The sequence below is a fragment of the Schistocerca piceifrons genome, chromosome 9 (genome assembly GCF_021461385.2).
Source record: "Schistocerca piceifrons isolate TAMUIC-IGC-003096 chromosome 9, iqSchPice1.1, whole genome shotgun sequence".
NCBI lineage: Eukaryota > Metazoa > Arthropoda > Insecta > Orthoptera > Acrididae > Schistocerca > Schistocerca piceifrons.
Genome location: NC_060146.1, coordinates 113,053,845 through 113,067,975, shown reverse-complemented (window position 1 = coordinate 113,067,975; position 14,131 = coordinate 113,053,845). Strand labels below are relative to the sequence as shown.

At 38.0% G+C, this 14,131-nt stretch overlaps 1 protein-coding gene across 9 annotated transcripts in view; it reads right to left on the bottom strand.

Annotated features, from left to right (window-relative positions):
• Positions 1–3,163, bottom strand: part of LOC124717080 (zinc finger protein 501-like) — a 133,404-nt gene extending 130,241 nt beyond the window's left edge. For 6 of the 9 annotated variants that reach the window (XM_047243773.1, XM_047243777.1, XM_047243774.1 and 3 more), the window contains exon 1: positions 2,838–3,163. Coding sequence is in view for 6 of the 9 variants with exons in the window: in XM_047243770.1 (XP_047099726.1) it covers positions 2,838–2,843 (6 nt within the window). In the remaining 3 variants the exon portion in view is untranslated. The remainder of the gene's footprint in view (positions 1–2,837) is intronic. The other 3 variants (XM_047243769.1, XM_047243775.1, XM_047243778.1) reach the window with 1 other exon arrangement.
• Positions 3,164–14,131: the final 10,968 nt, after the last annotated feature.

Genomic DNA, 14,131 nt, shown 5'->3' with positions numbered 1-14,131 from the left:
GATGTTGGTTTCGTTCCAGCTTTTATCGGCTCCAATTGAACAGCTCTGTCAGCAGGGCCAACATGGAGCAAGATCAGCTGTTTCGGCTACTACTTTGTCAGGCATAGGTTTGGTTCCTGTTGGTGGTACTGGTAGGTGGGATTTCACAAGACATGGCCTGCATCTCAGTGGGAAAGGGAATGGTAAACTGGATGGGGTGATAGCAAAATCTTTGGGAAAGAGGGGGGGGGGGGGGAAGGGGGGACAGTGAACCTCTTTTTTAGGCTAAGGTCAGTGTCCAATCATCCAACATTGGTTGAAATTAAGCTCAATAAGAAGCTCAAACAGGCAGGTAGCAGAGATCTTAAAACATCAGAAGATTCTCATAGGAAGACAGTGAAAAACAATGCTAGTAGGTCAAAAGAGTCTCATAAAAGCAATGAAATATAATGTTAGTGTATTGGATCAGAAGGTCATCAAATTAAAAACCAAGTAGATGAGCTTCTTGTGTGTTTAGAAGATTTAGAAATTGAGGGTGGAATAGATGTACTATGCCTGCCTGAACATCATATAGTCAGAGGTATGGAAAAAGTAAATGCAGGTGGATATAAGCTTTCAGCAGACATAAGTAGAGACACTACAGAGGGTGGATTTTCCATATACTGTATGTTAAAATGAGTTATAGTGTAAAAAATTTGGAGCCTAAAAATTTTTGTGTAGAGTGACATATAGAAGCATGTGCATGTGCGCTTAAACTCAATAATGGTACTTTTATAATTGTAGCCACTTGTAGGTCCCCACAGGGAAATTTTCAGTTATTTTTGAAAAACTTGGATTCTTTGTTGTGCTCTCTGTCAGACAGAGGAAAGCAAATTATTGTTTGTGGGGATTTCAAAGTGGATTTTCTGAAAGATTCCGTATCTCCCATGCAAGTTGGCCTGGATTCGATTCCCGGCAGGGTTGGAGATTTTCTCCTCTCATGGACTGGGTGTTGTGTTGTCCTCATCATTTCATCCTCATCATTCATGGGCAAGTTGCCCAATGTGGCATCGAATGAAATAAGACTTTCATTGGGCGGCCGATCTAGAAACAGTAAAACATTATAAAAACTGCTGCACTGTATTAAGAAATGTTATTAAAAAGTCCAGAAGTAAGTGCATTATGTCTGAGATTAGCACATCTGGTAATTAGGCTAAAACAATTTGGAATATTGTTAAAAGGGAAACTGGGCAACCAATAGCACAGGAAATGAAAAGTTTGTTAACAAGAAGTCAAAAGTAGAAAACCTTTTTAATACCCATTTTTTAAGTGTTGTAGAGAAAATAGGATCAAGCTATTCATTAGAATAGACAAGGCAGTATATGGAAGAGGCAATGCCAACACAATTTGATAAAATTGAAATTCTACCCACTTCTCCTACTGAAATAAGGAAAATAATTAATTCAGTCAAAAGTACAAGCACACATGAAATTGATGCATATTCCAACAGAGTATTAAAGGTTGTTCCCAACAGGTAAGTAGGATTCTCAGCCACATATGTAGTGGCTCACTGAAACAGGCCATTTTTCCAGACAGACCGAAATATGCTATTGTTAAACCATTGCATGAAAAAGGGGATAGGTCTGATGCTAACAACTACTGCCCAATCTCACTTCTGGCAGCTTTATCCAAAATTCTTGAAAAAGTAATGTATTCAACAGCAGCTTCTGTAAAAATGAAGTACTAATGAAATGTCAATTTTGGTTTTCAGAAAGGCTTTTCAACAGAAAGTGCTGTATATGTTTTCACTGATCAAATATTAAATGGACTGAATAACCAAACATCATCCACTGGGATATTTTGTGATCTCTCAAAGACTTTTGATTGTGTGGATTATGAAATTCTTCTACATAAGCTTCAGTAATGTGATACAAGTGTGACAGTGCACAAATGGCTTAATCAATATGTAACTGGAAGAATGCCAAAGGTAGAACTTAACAGTACAGACAGTTTGCAAAAATCGGGATAACACCATTGATAAGTATAGACTATGAACACACGTCTGTCACTAAGGTAGAATATTCAAAATTTCTGGGATGAGAAACTGAATTGTTAAAAAACACAATGATCTGCTGAAATGGTTAGGTGCAGCTACCTATGCTATTAGGGTCATTGCAAATTCTGGTGATAAACATGGCAGTAAATTAGCCTATTATGCCTATTTTCATTCACTGCTTTTGTAATCAGAATAATAGCTGGAGCCCATTCACAATCACTTTGCAAACATTTATTTGAGGAACTCAGGATATTCACAGTACTATCCAATACATATATTCACTTATGAAATTAGTTATTAATAACTCATCCCACTTCAAAAATAACAGCTAAAAGTGCATAGCTACAACATTAGAAGAAAGGATGATCTTCACTGTTCTGGGTTAAATCTGACTTTGGCAAGAAAGGGGTGAATTATGCTGCAACAAAAATCTTTGGTCATTTGCCAAATAGCATTAAAAGTCTGACAGATATTCAACCAACAACAAAACTTAGTTAAAGTGACACGTTCTAAATCATTACGAAATGTCGTTTTCATGACCTATGCAACAAATATTAATATATGAATGTCCTTAGGATGGCCGTAAGTGGTGCTTCAATCCGTCTTCTCTAGCTACCTTTCGGACTTTCAGAAATCAAAAGAAAGCCATGATAATCATTAAAGCAAGTAAAACTATAGACTCCTGCAAAATCCATTTCCAAACCGCTGAGATGCTAACGCTGTCTTGGTTACATATTTTCGACACTGTAAAATTCGTTTTCAAAAACCGGGACACACAGTGCCACCGATTGCAGACTAAAGCAAAACTGTGAAATTCACAGACCTGCATGTATTACGCGCAAATACACAATTTAGTCAAGAGAAAGCATTCCACATTGGCCTTCAGCTGGTCAACAACGTTCCCAAAAGTACCGTATAAAGTCTCTTGACGGCAACAACTCTTGAAATATACGTAAACATTAAAAAAAAGTCCTTCTGTTGCACTGTGTGAAATATCAGATGCTAAGGACAAAATAGATAAAGCTATACATCTCCGGCCTGAATGTTCAGAGGGTCAGTTAAGGTTATTTCTTTTAGCATGTCACTTCTCTTTCACAAACATTAAGTTAAAACTTGATTACATCTTCAATGAGTTTGTTTGACGTTTCACATTTGTTTGTAAAATTACGAGTAGGGGGTTTGGGGCTTTTAGTAGCAATTAATCGAGATTGTTCTGATAATCGATTTTACTTAATCGATCATCCTCACGAGTAATAATTTCAATGATTCCCATTTTGGTTTAAATCCTGTTCATTGTTGACTTGCTATTTACACATTGGTTGATGTACATCTGCGATTGATGTTTACGCGTTATGTTCAACAGTTTTATAACATTTCAGACAAGTCGTTTTTAAAGTCAGTAACACCATGTAAAACGACCTAATGGCTTATACAAATATGATTCATTACTATTTGAAAATGAGCTGATGGCACTTTCAAATAGTATAGTTATCATATTTTAACAAAACATCATTAAGAACATTGTAACAACAGATAAATATTGTAACTGCGAGAGAACAGCAGCACCTCTAATATGAGCTGAAGGGTCTAAGTTTCCGGAAAATCGCGTAACTTACGGCATTTTTAGAAAAAAATCCCTACGTCTGGATACGATATGAAAACAGAAACATTTTATTTACAAAATTACTTGACAGCTAACTGCAACATCTGCGAAAATAAATATGTTATTCATAATATTATTTTAATAGCGCAGAAACCAGATGGCAGTTATAAGAGTCGAGGGGCATGAAAGTGAAGCAGTAGTAGGGAAGTTCGTGAGACAGGGTTGTAGCCGATCCCTAATGTTATTCAATCTGTATATTGAGCAAGCAGTAAAGGAAACGAAAGACAAATCGGAGTAGGAATTAAAATCCATGGAGAAGAAATAAAAACTTTGAGGTGCGCCGTTGACATTGTAATTCTGTCAGACACGGCAAAGGACCTGGAAGAGCAATTAAACGAAATGGATGGTGTTTTGAAAGGAGGATATAAGATGAACATCAATAAAAGCAAAACGGGGATGATAGAATGTAGTCAAATGAAGTCGGGTGATGCTGTGGGAATCAGATTAGGAAATGAGACACTTAAAGTAGTGAAGGAGTTTTGCTATTTGGGGAGCAAAATAACTGATGATGGTCGAAGTAGAGAGGATATAAAATGTAGACTGGCAATGGCAAGGAAAGCGTTTCTGAAGAAGAGAAATTTGTTAACTTCGAGTATAGATTTAACAAGTGTCAGGAAGCCGTTTGTGAAAGTATTTGTACGGATTGTAGCCATGTATGGAAGTGAAACATGCACGATAAATAGCTTAGACAAGAAGAGAATAGAAGCTTTCAAAATGTGGTGCTACAGACGAATGCTGAAGGTTTGATGTGTAGGTCACAGAACTAATGAGGAGGTATTGAATAGAATTAGGGAGAAGAGAAATTTGTGGCACAACTTGACTAGAAGAAGGGATCGGTTGGTAGGACATGTTCTGAGGAATCAAGGGATCACCAGTTTAGTATTGGGGGGAAGTACGGAGGGTAAAAATCGTAGAGGGAGACCAAGAGATTAATACACAAAGCAGATTCAGAAGGATGTAGGTTGCAGTAGGTGGTACTGATTGGGAGATGAAGAAGGTTCCGCAGGACAGAGTAGCATGGAGAGCTGCATCAAACCAATCTCTGGACTGAAAACCACAACAACATTTTAATATTCTTATGAGAATGCTATTTATCTTTTTATTTTCAAAAGAATCAAGGTCAAATATGTTCTCATAAACGCATGATTGTAGTTCTGTAAAGGTCACTGGTCACGTATGCGAGCACTACATAGCATGCAAAGCACATGTTCCATGAACGGGAATGTCTTGTCCATTATAAGCCGTCAGTTGCGTGCTAGTTTTAGACAGGCGTATGGAGCCTAACAGTTAATATGTGTGATAATTGAGCAATGTGACAGCCCCCCCCCCCCTTTTGTCCAACTGAAATTTCACACGTTTCCCACAAAAAAGTAGGTAAATGAACAAAAAGTTCGTTTGACTGACGTATCAGTGACGAAACTGCTCTCCTGCTAGTTGCAGATTTGGAAGATACTGCATTAATGACGTGGGCCTTGTGACGAGATTTTTGTGAGTGGGCCGAATTCTGACGTTTGTTCCGTTGCAAACACATGCCCTTTCCTACCACAAGCTTGGTGGGAGGGGCAGTATTGGCATTTGTACCGCGAATAACACCTAGGGCAAGACTGAATTCTGATCGCTTGTGTCGCCCCCTGTTTAGCGAACTGCTTACGCTGCGTGGAACGTTGTTCACTCGACGTGCCCAGCACACGCCGCTGTGCGGAATGGGGAGATTGCAACTAAGAGACTAAACCCAACAAATATCAGGCTGCTCAAATGTATGAGCCGACAAGACACCGGAATCGTACTGATCCAAGATTTGCACTACTTGCTGAAATGATGGATCTGACCGTTTCGAAATTTGTTCTCTGAATTTGACATCAGGTGCGTTGCACATGATCACATCACACAACATAACATCCGAATATAAAGCATTGCAAGTAGATTTGAATTTACATTTCCTTGTGATACCCTGCAAATCTGTTGCCCACTCGTGATTAGATTTATCTGACGGTTTTTTTGCAATTAAAGAACTGATCGAGCTGCTACCACATTCACTTGTTGGTCATAAGAGTTAGTTAGAGAGGCTTTGATTTTACCCGCTATGACTCTTCCTGTTTGGTTTGAGTAAATCGAAGAACAGGCGAATAATAATAATTAATGATAATAGTATGTGGTCAGTTTATACAAACTTTGCGCACTTGATAATGGCTTTTTGCGTAAGGTCCGTTCATTCTAAATTGACCATGATTTTATTGAAAATATCGGACTTCGTAGTTTGAATAATTCCAAAGTTTTAGTTCGTAATGGACCTTTGATATAATTTGTAACACGGAACCTTTAGCCTTGCCAAGACGCCGTTTAGTTGAAACAATAGCTTGTAACATGAATGAAACACAAAATTAAGTGATAGCACTGTATTCACAAAATATTATACTAAATTAACCATACAGACATTTACATAAATTCTGTTGCTGTGTGCAGCTATGAGTACGCTTAGTGAGATTGGGCCTCGATATATATTGTATATTAATGGTGGTGTGCCCAATAATTATCTGCAGCGATGTTAGAAATACATCCGGTCAGGACAGCTTCCAGAACAAAAAAGATGCCGTCTTTTCGGCAAGGCAACTGAACTGCATAATTATTCTAATGTTTCAGCGGTTGCATGTCACAATCAATACAACCGCTTGTACTAATTAATATCTTATGTAATTCTTTATTTATACTCTGAACTTATACCAACGTTTTCGCTATATATCCATGCCCATCCTCCAAATGTGCCTTCAAATTGTCTCCTGAATTGCCAGGCGAAAGAACGCACCTGCAAGCGAGTAATTCACTCTAAAGCACATTCAGTACAACATTTATTCAAATACAGTTCATGGTATACAATACTGAATGAGGCGCGTGGGCCCAGAAGATTTCAATGTTGGTATTGCGGCTGCTGTGCATGTGCAGTCTCGTATATTTCAGTCTGGCAGTAGCCGTTAGTTGAACTCGCAACAATGATCACAGTTTATATACAGTTCATGTGTGCAAGATATCACTGTGACAGGACATTCCAAGAAGTTTTTACAAAAAATATGCACTAACATCTAAAACAGGTAGAATAATCTTAAAACTACTACATATATTAACCCATGGTCACTAGTGTATATTGTTGTCACGCGACAACTCCCGAGTCAGATTTTTTTCTATCAATGAGATCTTGCACCTTTTATATCTCTTTATGCCATGCAAAGACATGTTTATAAAACAAATCATTTCTTTATTATTACCAAAGCATTATAAATTAGTATAAACATGGTATGGAACATGTAATTTGCTAAACTTAAAAATATTTCAACATGCAAAGATTTCACAAACTTTTTTGATTACAATTACAACACTTGTGTGAACAGCAGTTCGTAATATTTATAGCAAGTGATGAATTAAGATTAACCACACTCCTTTTTACTCATCAAATGCAGATATGGCTTCTTGTGACATACACCCCTGGCAAATAAGATCACTTGATGCTGTATGTTCTTTACAGTTAGGGCTGGAACAAGGATGGCAGCGATGCTGTGTCAATCTGTTTTTCCTTTTAGGGCAGTAGTGACATATTGTTTTTTCTCTTGATACATTTTCTTCTTTAGCAGTCGGTAGTTTGCAAATGTGTTCAACATCTTTTATTTTCTCCTTCAAGCGAAGTAATATCCTCGGAATCGACATGCGTTTGATCGTGTGGGCTTTTGTAAGCATCATACTCAATTCTGTGATTAATCTTCTCCATGTAATTAAGTCATTTGTGGTTACTTTATATATTATTTGAGCATTTATTGCTCCGATATTCAACAAGCTGAAAAACAGTGTAAGAGGTCAGTGGTTGCTTATTCTTGAAACAGAATATTCTGATTTCAACGATCGACAACATCCACATCTCCTTTTGTGAGATTGTAAAGTGTAATGGCTTCATATTTGTTTACTCCGCCACTGTCAGCGAGTATAGCATCGTCGCTGTGCATGGAGGATAACATTAGAACATTCTTTTCCTGTTTCTTTTTTGGGACGTGTTAGCAAATCAAGCAGTTGTTGATTGGTTATTCTACAAATGCGAATATGCTGCTGTTTAGTTGCCTACACTTTACGTCCAGACGTTCTGGTGGAATTTCTCTTTTATCCTTCGGTAGAGTACCTGCAACTGTGAGTCAATGATTGACATACATTTTGTTAGCCAATATTATAGATGTAAAATAATTGTCCATCGCCACGTTTCTGCCTGTTTTGTCAGTCGGTCGAATCAATGGTAACACCACTTTATCTGCATCACTGGGTACTTGATATGGCCCAGTAGGCTGTTTGCCTGCGTATACTTCCATATTTAGCGTATAAAACGTTCTGGCATCACAGAGCGTATATACCTTGATGCCATATTTTGCAGACTAATTTGCTATATGCTGCCTGAATTTGCAACGTCCACAGAATGGTTCAAACATCTCGTCTACCGTTGTCAAAGCACCGGCACTATAGCTCTTCTTGCAAACATCCACAAATTCGTCAAATATTTCTCTAATAAGTGGTAGATTAACTGTTTCCCTTCCCTCAGCTCTCGTAGATTTGTAGTCAAAACGTATAGCTTGGCTCATACACTTATTAAATAAAAACTAGACCGCACATTGGCGCTAGTGTCGCGTCCCCACATTGAACGTGATAGAAGTCGCCATTTTCAGGGAAACAGTGCGTAAACATGGTTCGTTCGTGTGCTGCTTTTAATTGTAACAGCAAGAATGGAAGCTAAGACGAAGACGGAAACAATGTTACATATCACAGGTCAGTCATTTCTGGTTGTTTGTTACTTTCTATTTCTTGTATATAGTATTTTCATGGAGAAATAATACATCATGTATCATGTTTAGGCTTCCCCTTACATGTGATTTTCTAAATCGGAAATGGATAGTTGCTACTCGGAGAGAGGACTTCCAACCGACAGCAAATCATTTGCTGTGCTCTCTTCATCTTGAAGAGAATTGTTACATGGAAAATTATGTAAATAGACGTCAACTGAAGGACGATGCTATACCGACAGTATTTGGATTTCCAACTCATTTGAAAAAGGTATAGTGTCCTGGAAATCGTGCAGTATAGGCCTAGGTTAAATAGTGTGGAAATATTGTCAGTGTGTATAATTTTGAACGTTCCTTTTCCAGGTTACTAAGGCAAGGAAACCTACAAAGCCAAAGCCAAGAAATGTTGAGACAGCAGAAAACGTGTGTGTGGATGTGCACGTTTCTGCTTACACTGGAGACCACAATTATTCATTTCCATCAAGTCCAATTCAGCTGAATGGAAAGTTCGAAAAAACTGAAGAAAGGAAGGAAGAAAAAATTGTGCAATATAAGACAAAGTTAAATACAGTGAACAAAAAGTGCAAAAGACAGATGCAGAAGATTTGCAAATTAGCAAATATTTTAGAAGAACTAAAAGCTAAAAACTTAGTAAACGATAAAGTAATCTCGCTTATTAACGCTACTCACAGTGACATGTTATTGGAGATGGCCATTACAGTGTTGTATGATGTAAATGTCAGTATGTTAGCTGCTACTTGTGATGGACTTTTCACTAATATTGCAATGGCAAAGGAGTTACGGGCAAATATAATCGTACTATCTGCTACTTTAAAAGTTTCATGTAATTATCTAATGCAAATAACTCGATGTAAACTCGCTCCACCTTGTCAGGAAAGAGCCTTACATTCTTAAATTTCGCGTCTCTATGCAGATGTATTTCGGAAATTAGGAAACTTCATTCATTTAAGTATACTTTTAAAACAGACTTGATACTCAGTATTTTTTTTTAAACAAACGTGTTTAATTTGTGCTTCAATTTGCTCTTGTTGCATCTCATATACTTCAAATCACAACACCAGTACTAGGATTCATCCCTGCAAATGGCGGCGATCAGCTGCTTCAATTGGGGGACAGTTGTCTCGGTTCTCCGCTACGGCGTGGTAGGGACTTGGCTTGGATAAGTGTGTGGAACCTTCATTTGCTCATTGATGCAATAAAAAAATCCGGTGCAGTCCCATCAGTGGCCCATAGCTCATCAGTATTGAGATTCTGTGCCTTTTTCATTCCTACGAGATATAATACACCAAAGAAAGCAGATAACTCTTCAAAATCTGTCCGTGAGCAATCTCGAGCAGTCCATGAATAGAATGCTGCCATTCTGTCAAGTTCTTGGTTTGTGTATTCCACAATGCCGCCAATTACACTGTCTGGAAAATATAATATCCACCATTCCAAAATTGTTTTCAAATTTTTTGCAACACCCTTCACACCTGGAAGCTGTGTTACAGTATTCTGATGGGCAGTTTTTGCTGGAGGAGCGTGTTGCTTCAACCAATCTTATTTGTTGCATCCTTACCAAGAAAGCTGTAGCAGAAATATCAGATTCGCTGTCTGACTGATATGTTGCGGCATTGATTTCTTCATGCTCAGAGGGTGTGTCAGTATCTGATGACAGACCCACTATGCAAATATCCTCCTCTAGTGGTTCATCTAGCCACACCAATATCTGTTCCTCTGACATGACTTCTTCCCTGGAAAGTTTTATATATTTTCATATCCGACAGAGAATGTCATGTACTCTGTAAAAACAATTGTTTCATTAGATTCGTAAAACCCAGTAAGAATACTAACTTTTCTCATAAAAGATGTAACATACGCTGAACATTTTCAGGAGAAAACAAACGAACACAGCCACATGTTACAAGTACAAGAAACAGACTCAAAGTGAAGCAAGGCGGTATTCCACGAAAGCAGAAGTAATTGTTACGGGAAGACTCCCGTGTTAGAAAAAATCTAACACTGCACACCACTTCAAATAATGGCACAACTATCAAGCTATTCTTGAAATTTGATTGCCGAGTCACAGATTAATTGAAGCACGGGATATGAAAGAAAATATTTCTAGATCGTCAGTTCATTATCTTTGAAATGTGCTGGAATATTTCACTAAAACAATAAATGCTAGATTTTTTTCTAACAACGCAAGTGATCGCGGGTTAAAGCAAAATACATTTCATTGTTGGTCATTGTCTCTCATGGAAAGTATAACATTTAAAATGTCTTTCTATTTTAGATTAGCTGTTCTTGTACAATGTGTCCTCCTTTGCAGTTCATATACATAATACATACAATGATAGCGCAAAGGTGAGCATTGTTTTGGTAGTTTGCCTAATGTACGTATTATTGCGTATCGACGTCACTGTACACAGATTTGTCAACCGATATGTGGGCATGTTCACTCGTTGCACTGTTTATTTTCACTGATAACACTGTTCTTCCTAGGTCATGCGTCGCATTATTGAAGACCAGTGGATTTCCATTCCACAACATAAGTTCCGTGAAGGCATGGATGCAAGACTTCGGACGGCAAACTGCTGGCATCGGTCAGCGATTTGTCCAGGTAAGAGTGGCTGTTGTATTCCCAGAACATTACATTCCCTGAAGTCCCATCCAAAATTCCTCCACTCGTGGAGTTGTCTTAGGTGCTTTTGAGCGTCATGACCGTAGGTTCAGTATTTTACCAGGTCCTTATTATGCACAGTTACATTGTGGTAAATGTCATTAGGTGATGCACTACAAATGTTATTGTACTTCACATGCAGAGTTCCATCGCGCTCACAGTTCATATGGCGACGTAAAAAGAATGTTATCAAGTTTTTTACATAATTATTTCATCGCGATCATTGTGATAGCGATATATGAAGAATAGTTTCAACGATTTTGCACACATACTTCATCGCGGTTACAGACATTGAGATGTATGTAGAAGATCTTTAAAGCAGTCCCTTTCACGTAAATCTCGTGGTTTACACAGTTTCATACATATTACAAATTCTGATCACATTTACATGCCAACATATTACATTTTGCTTTACGTCAATATAGATAATTATACATAAATCACATCTTGGGTTTATATAGAATATAAGTATTTACATAATTTTACAGACATTACAGATTTTTTAACCAAATCTTGCATTCGCGCAAGGATGTCACCTAAAATTGGAAAGATTAGACACAACATCTGGATACATCAGCAAACGAGCCCAAGCGCACATATACTAATGGACAAACGTCTAATTGCTTTAGACGTTTGTGCATTAGTATATGTGAATCAAACCTACAGAATTCTCGCGTTACGAATGTGTGTAGAGTGGCTTCACAAAACATGTGTTATGCAGTGTGAAGTGCATCTAATCCGTTCCTAGGTGATAGTGTTTGGTTGATGTGTGATTTTGCGTATACGTCAATAAGTCATGAATAGTCCTTGACCGACGCTACAGTTAGTAATGTTGTGTCAAAAATATTCTCACCGCACTTGTGTAAATGTCGTCATCACATTTGCGTTAAAATTTAGGCTGATGTTGTTTATGTACGTTCGGCGAAGTCGAAATCTCTTCTTTCTTCATCTGCTGCTGGCTGGATCAGCTGAAATAAAATTTCTTATGCAACCTTATTTCCCTGCAGTAGTAGTGGGACGTACGTGTGTTTCATAAATATGCAGTTTACTTACTCATTACTAACAGATATATGTTTACTACTCAGAATGAAATACTCTTGTCGATGAGCGTAAAGCCCAATGATTCTATTTGTTTTTATGTCCTGCAATAGGTTTGCACCAGGATGCTGTATGTTGACAATTACATGTGGATCGTAGTACAGCAGACGCCACTTCGCATTGCGCCGTTTTAGTGCAGAAGATTTGTGGTAAGTACGCAATAGTACCTTGAATTCCTGCTTTTGCTTAATAGTACTAGAATAGTATCTGTTTCTTGCATTAGCATGCTGCGTCAGTGTGTTTAGTACTTCTCTTGCCTTTTCATCATGTGGCAGCTGCTGAGGTGAAATCTTTGGCAGCGGATCACTCCACTCATTTGATGCTTTGCAGTCGAACATAAGCTCGTTAGGTGTATAGGTTGTGTCAGGTTGTTGTGAACTTCTTCAAATAGCGACAAATAACTTATCCAATTAGAATGCTGTGTAGGTATGTACGTCCTCATGAATCTGTTCACTTCTCTGAAAATTCGTTCAGTAGGATTAGATTGTGGGCTAAACTCGGAGACAAAGAAGCTCTTAATACTATTGCCCTTCAAGAATTTATGCCATTTGTACGCTGTGTAACACGTGGAGTTACCAGATAAAATTGCCTTGTATTTACCAAGTGAGGAATGTAGTCACGTGAGAATCGGCTGAGGACTACATTAGCAGTTGCCGATTTTATGGCGTACAGCTTAACAAGTATAGAAAATGTCATAAAATGCTAAAATTTACTTCACACCATCACAACTTGCTGGATGTGGACCACTTATGTCCGTACTTACTATCTTCAGAGGTTTGCTGGGTAGTATGGAATGTAGATCTGTCTTTGAAGATAGGTTCTGAGGTTTCGATTTCTGACAACATATGCACGTTTTAAATACATTATGAATTTTTCGTCTCATATTAGCGAAGTAACAATACGTGTTAAGTTTTGCAAGGCACTTGTTCATTCCATAATGTCTCCAAACTAAGTGTGTGTGCCAGATTAAGTAGTGTTCCGAGTCCTTGGGAATACATAGACACCAGTTAGAGTCATGAGGATGACGACGATAGAATAACACGTCATTATGAATTAGGTAATGGCTAGACAGTGGATGGTCAGGTCGGTCTATGACTAAAGCTCTTACCTTGTTGCAGTGCAGATCAGATTTTTGTAAAGCCGCTTTATTTCTACACAAATCAATGTAATGTTGGTAATATTGTTTATCCTGCATTAGGAGTACTCTGCGGTCGTTGACATTATCAAGCTTAGTTTTAGAATCATCCATACCTTGTGGAAGACGGGACAAAGCATCAGCAATTATGTTGCCTTTACCTTTAATGTATTCAATCTCAAATGAGTAATTCTGCAGAGATAAAGCCCAGTGCGATAATCTAGGATGAACTAACTTACATGTTAACAAAAATGTCAGAGCTTGGTGATCTGTATAAATTTTCGTGTGTTTTCCCTACAAATAAAAGTTAAACTTTTTGAACACCCAGGCAATAGAAAGAGTTTCAAGTTCCGTGGTTGAATAAGTATGTTCACATTCACTTAAAGTACGGCTTGCAAATCCAATGATCTTTACCTGCTCCTATTCTCCATTCTTAACTACTTGAAATTAGGCAACAACCCAAGCCACTGCATGACGCGTCACACATCATACAAAAATCTAAACTAAAGTCTGGGTGGTCTAAAATGTTTGCATGTACCAAAGCGTGCTTAATGTTATCAACATCTTTCCGGCACAGTGCAGACCAGATCCATACCTGATTCTTCTTAAGTAAATCTAGGAGATGCTTACTGTTCGATAGTTGTGACAGGAAACGTCGAAAGAACAGAGTCCTAGAAATGACTTCACCTGTTTTTTAGTGCAAAACTTCCTAATAGTGTCCAACTTACCT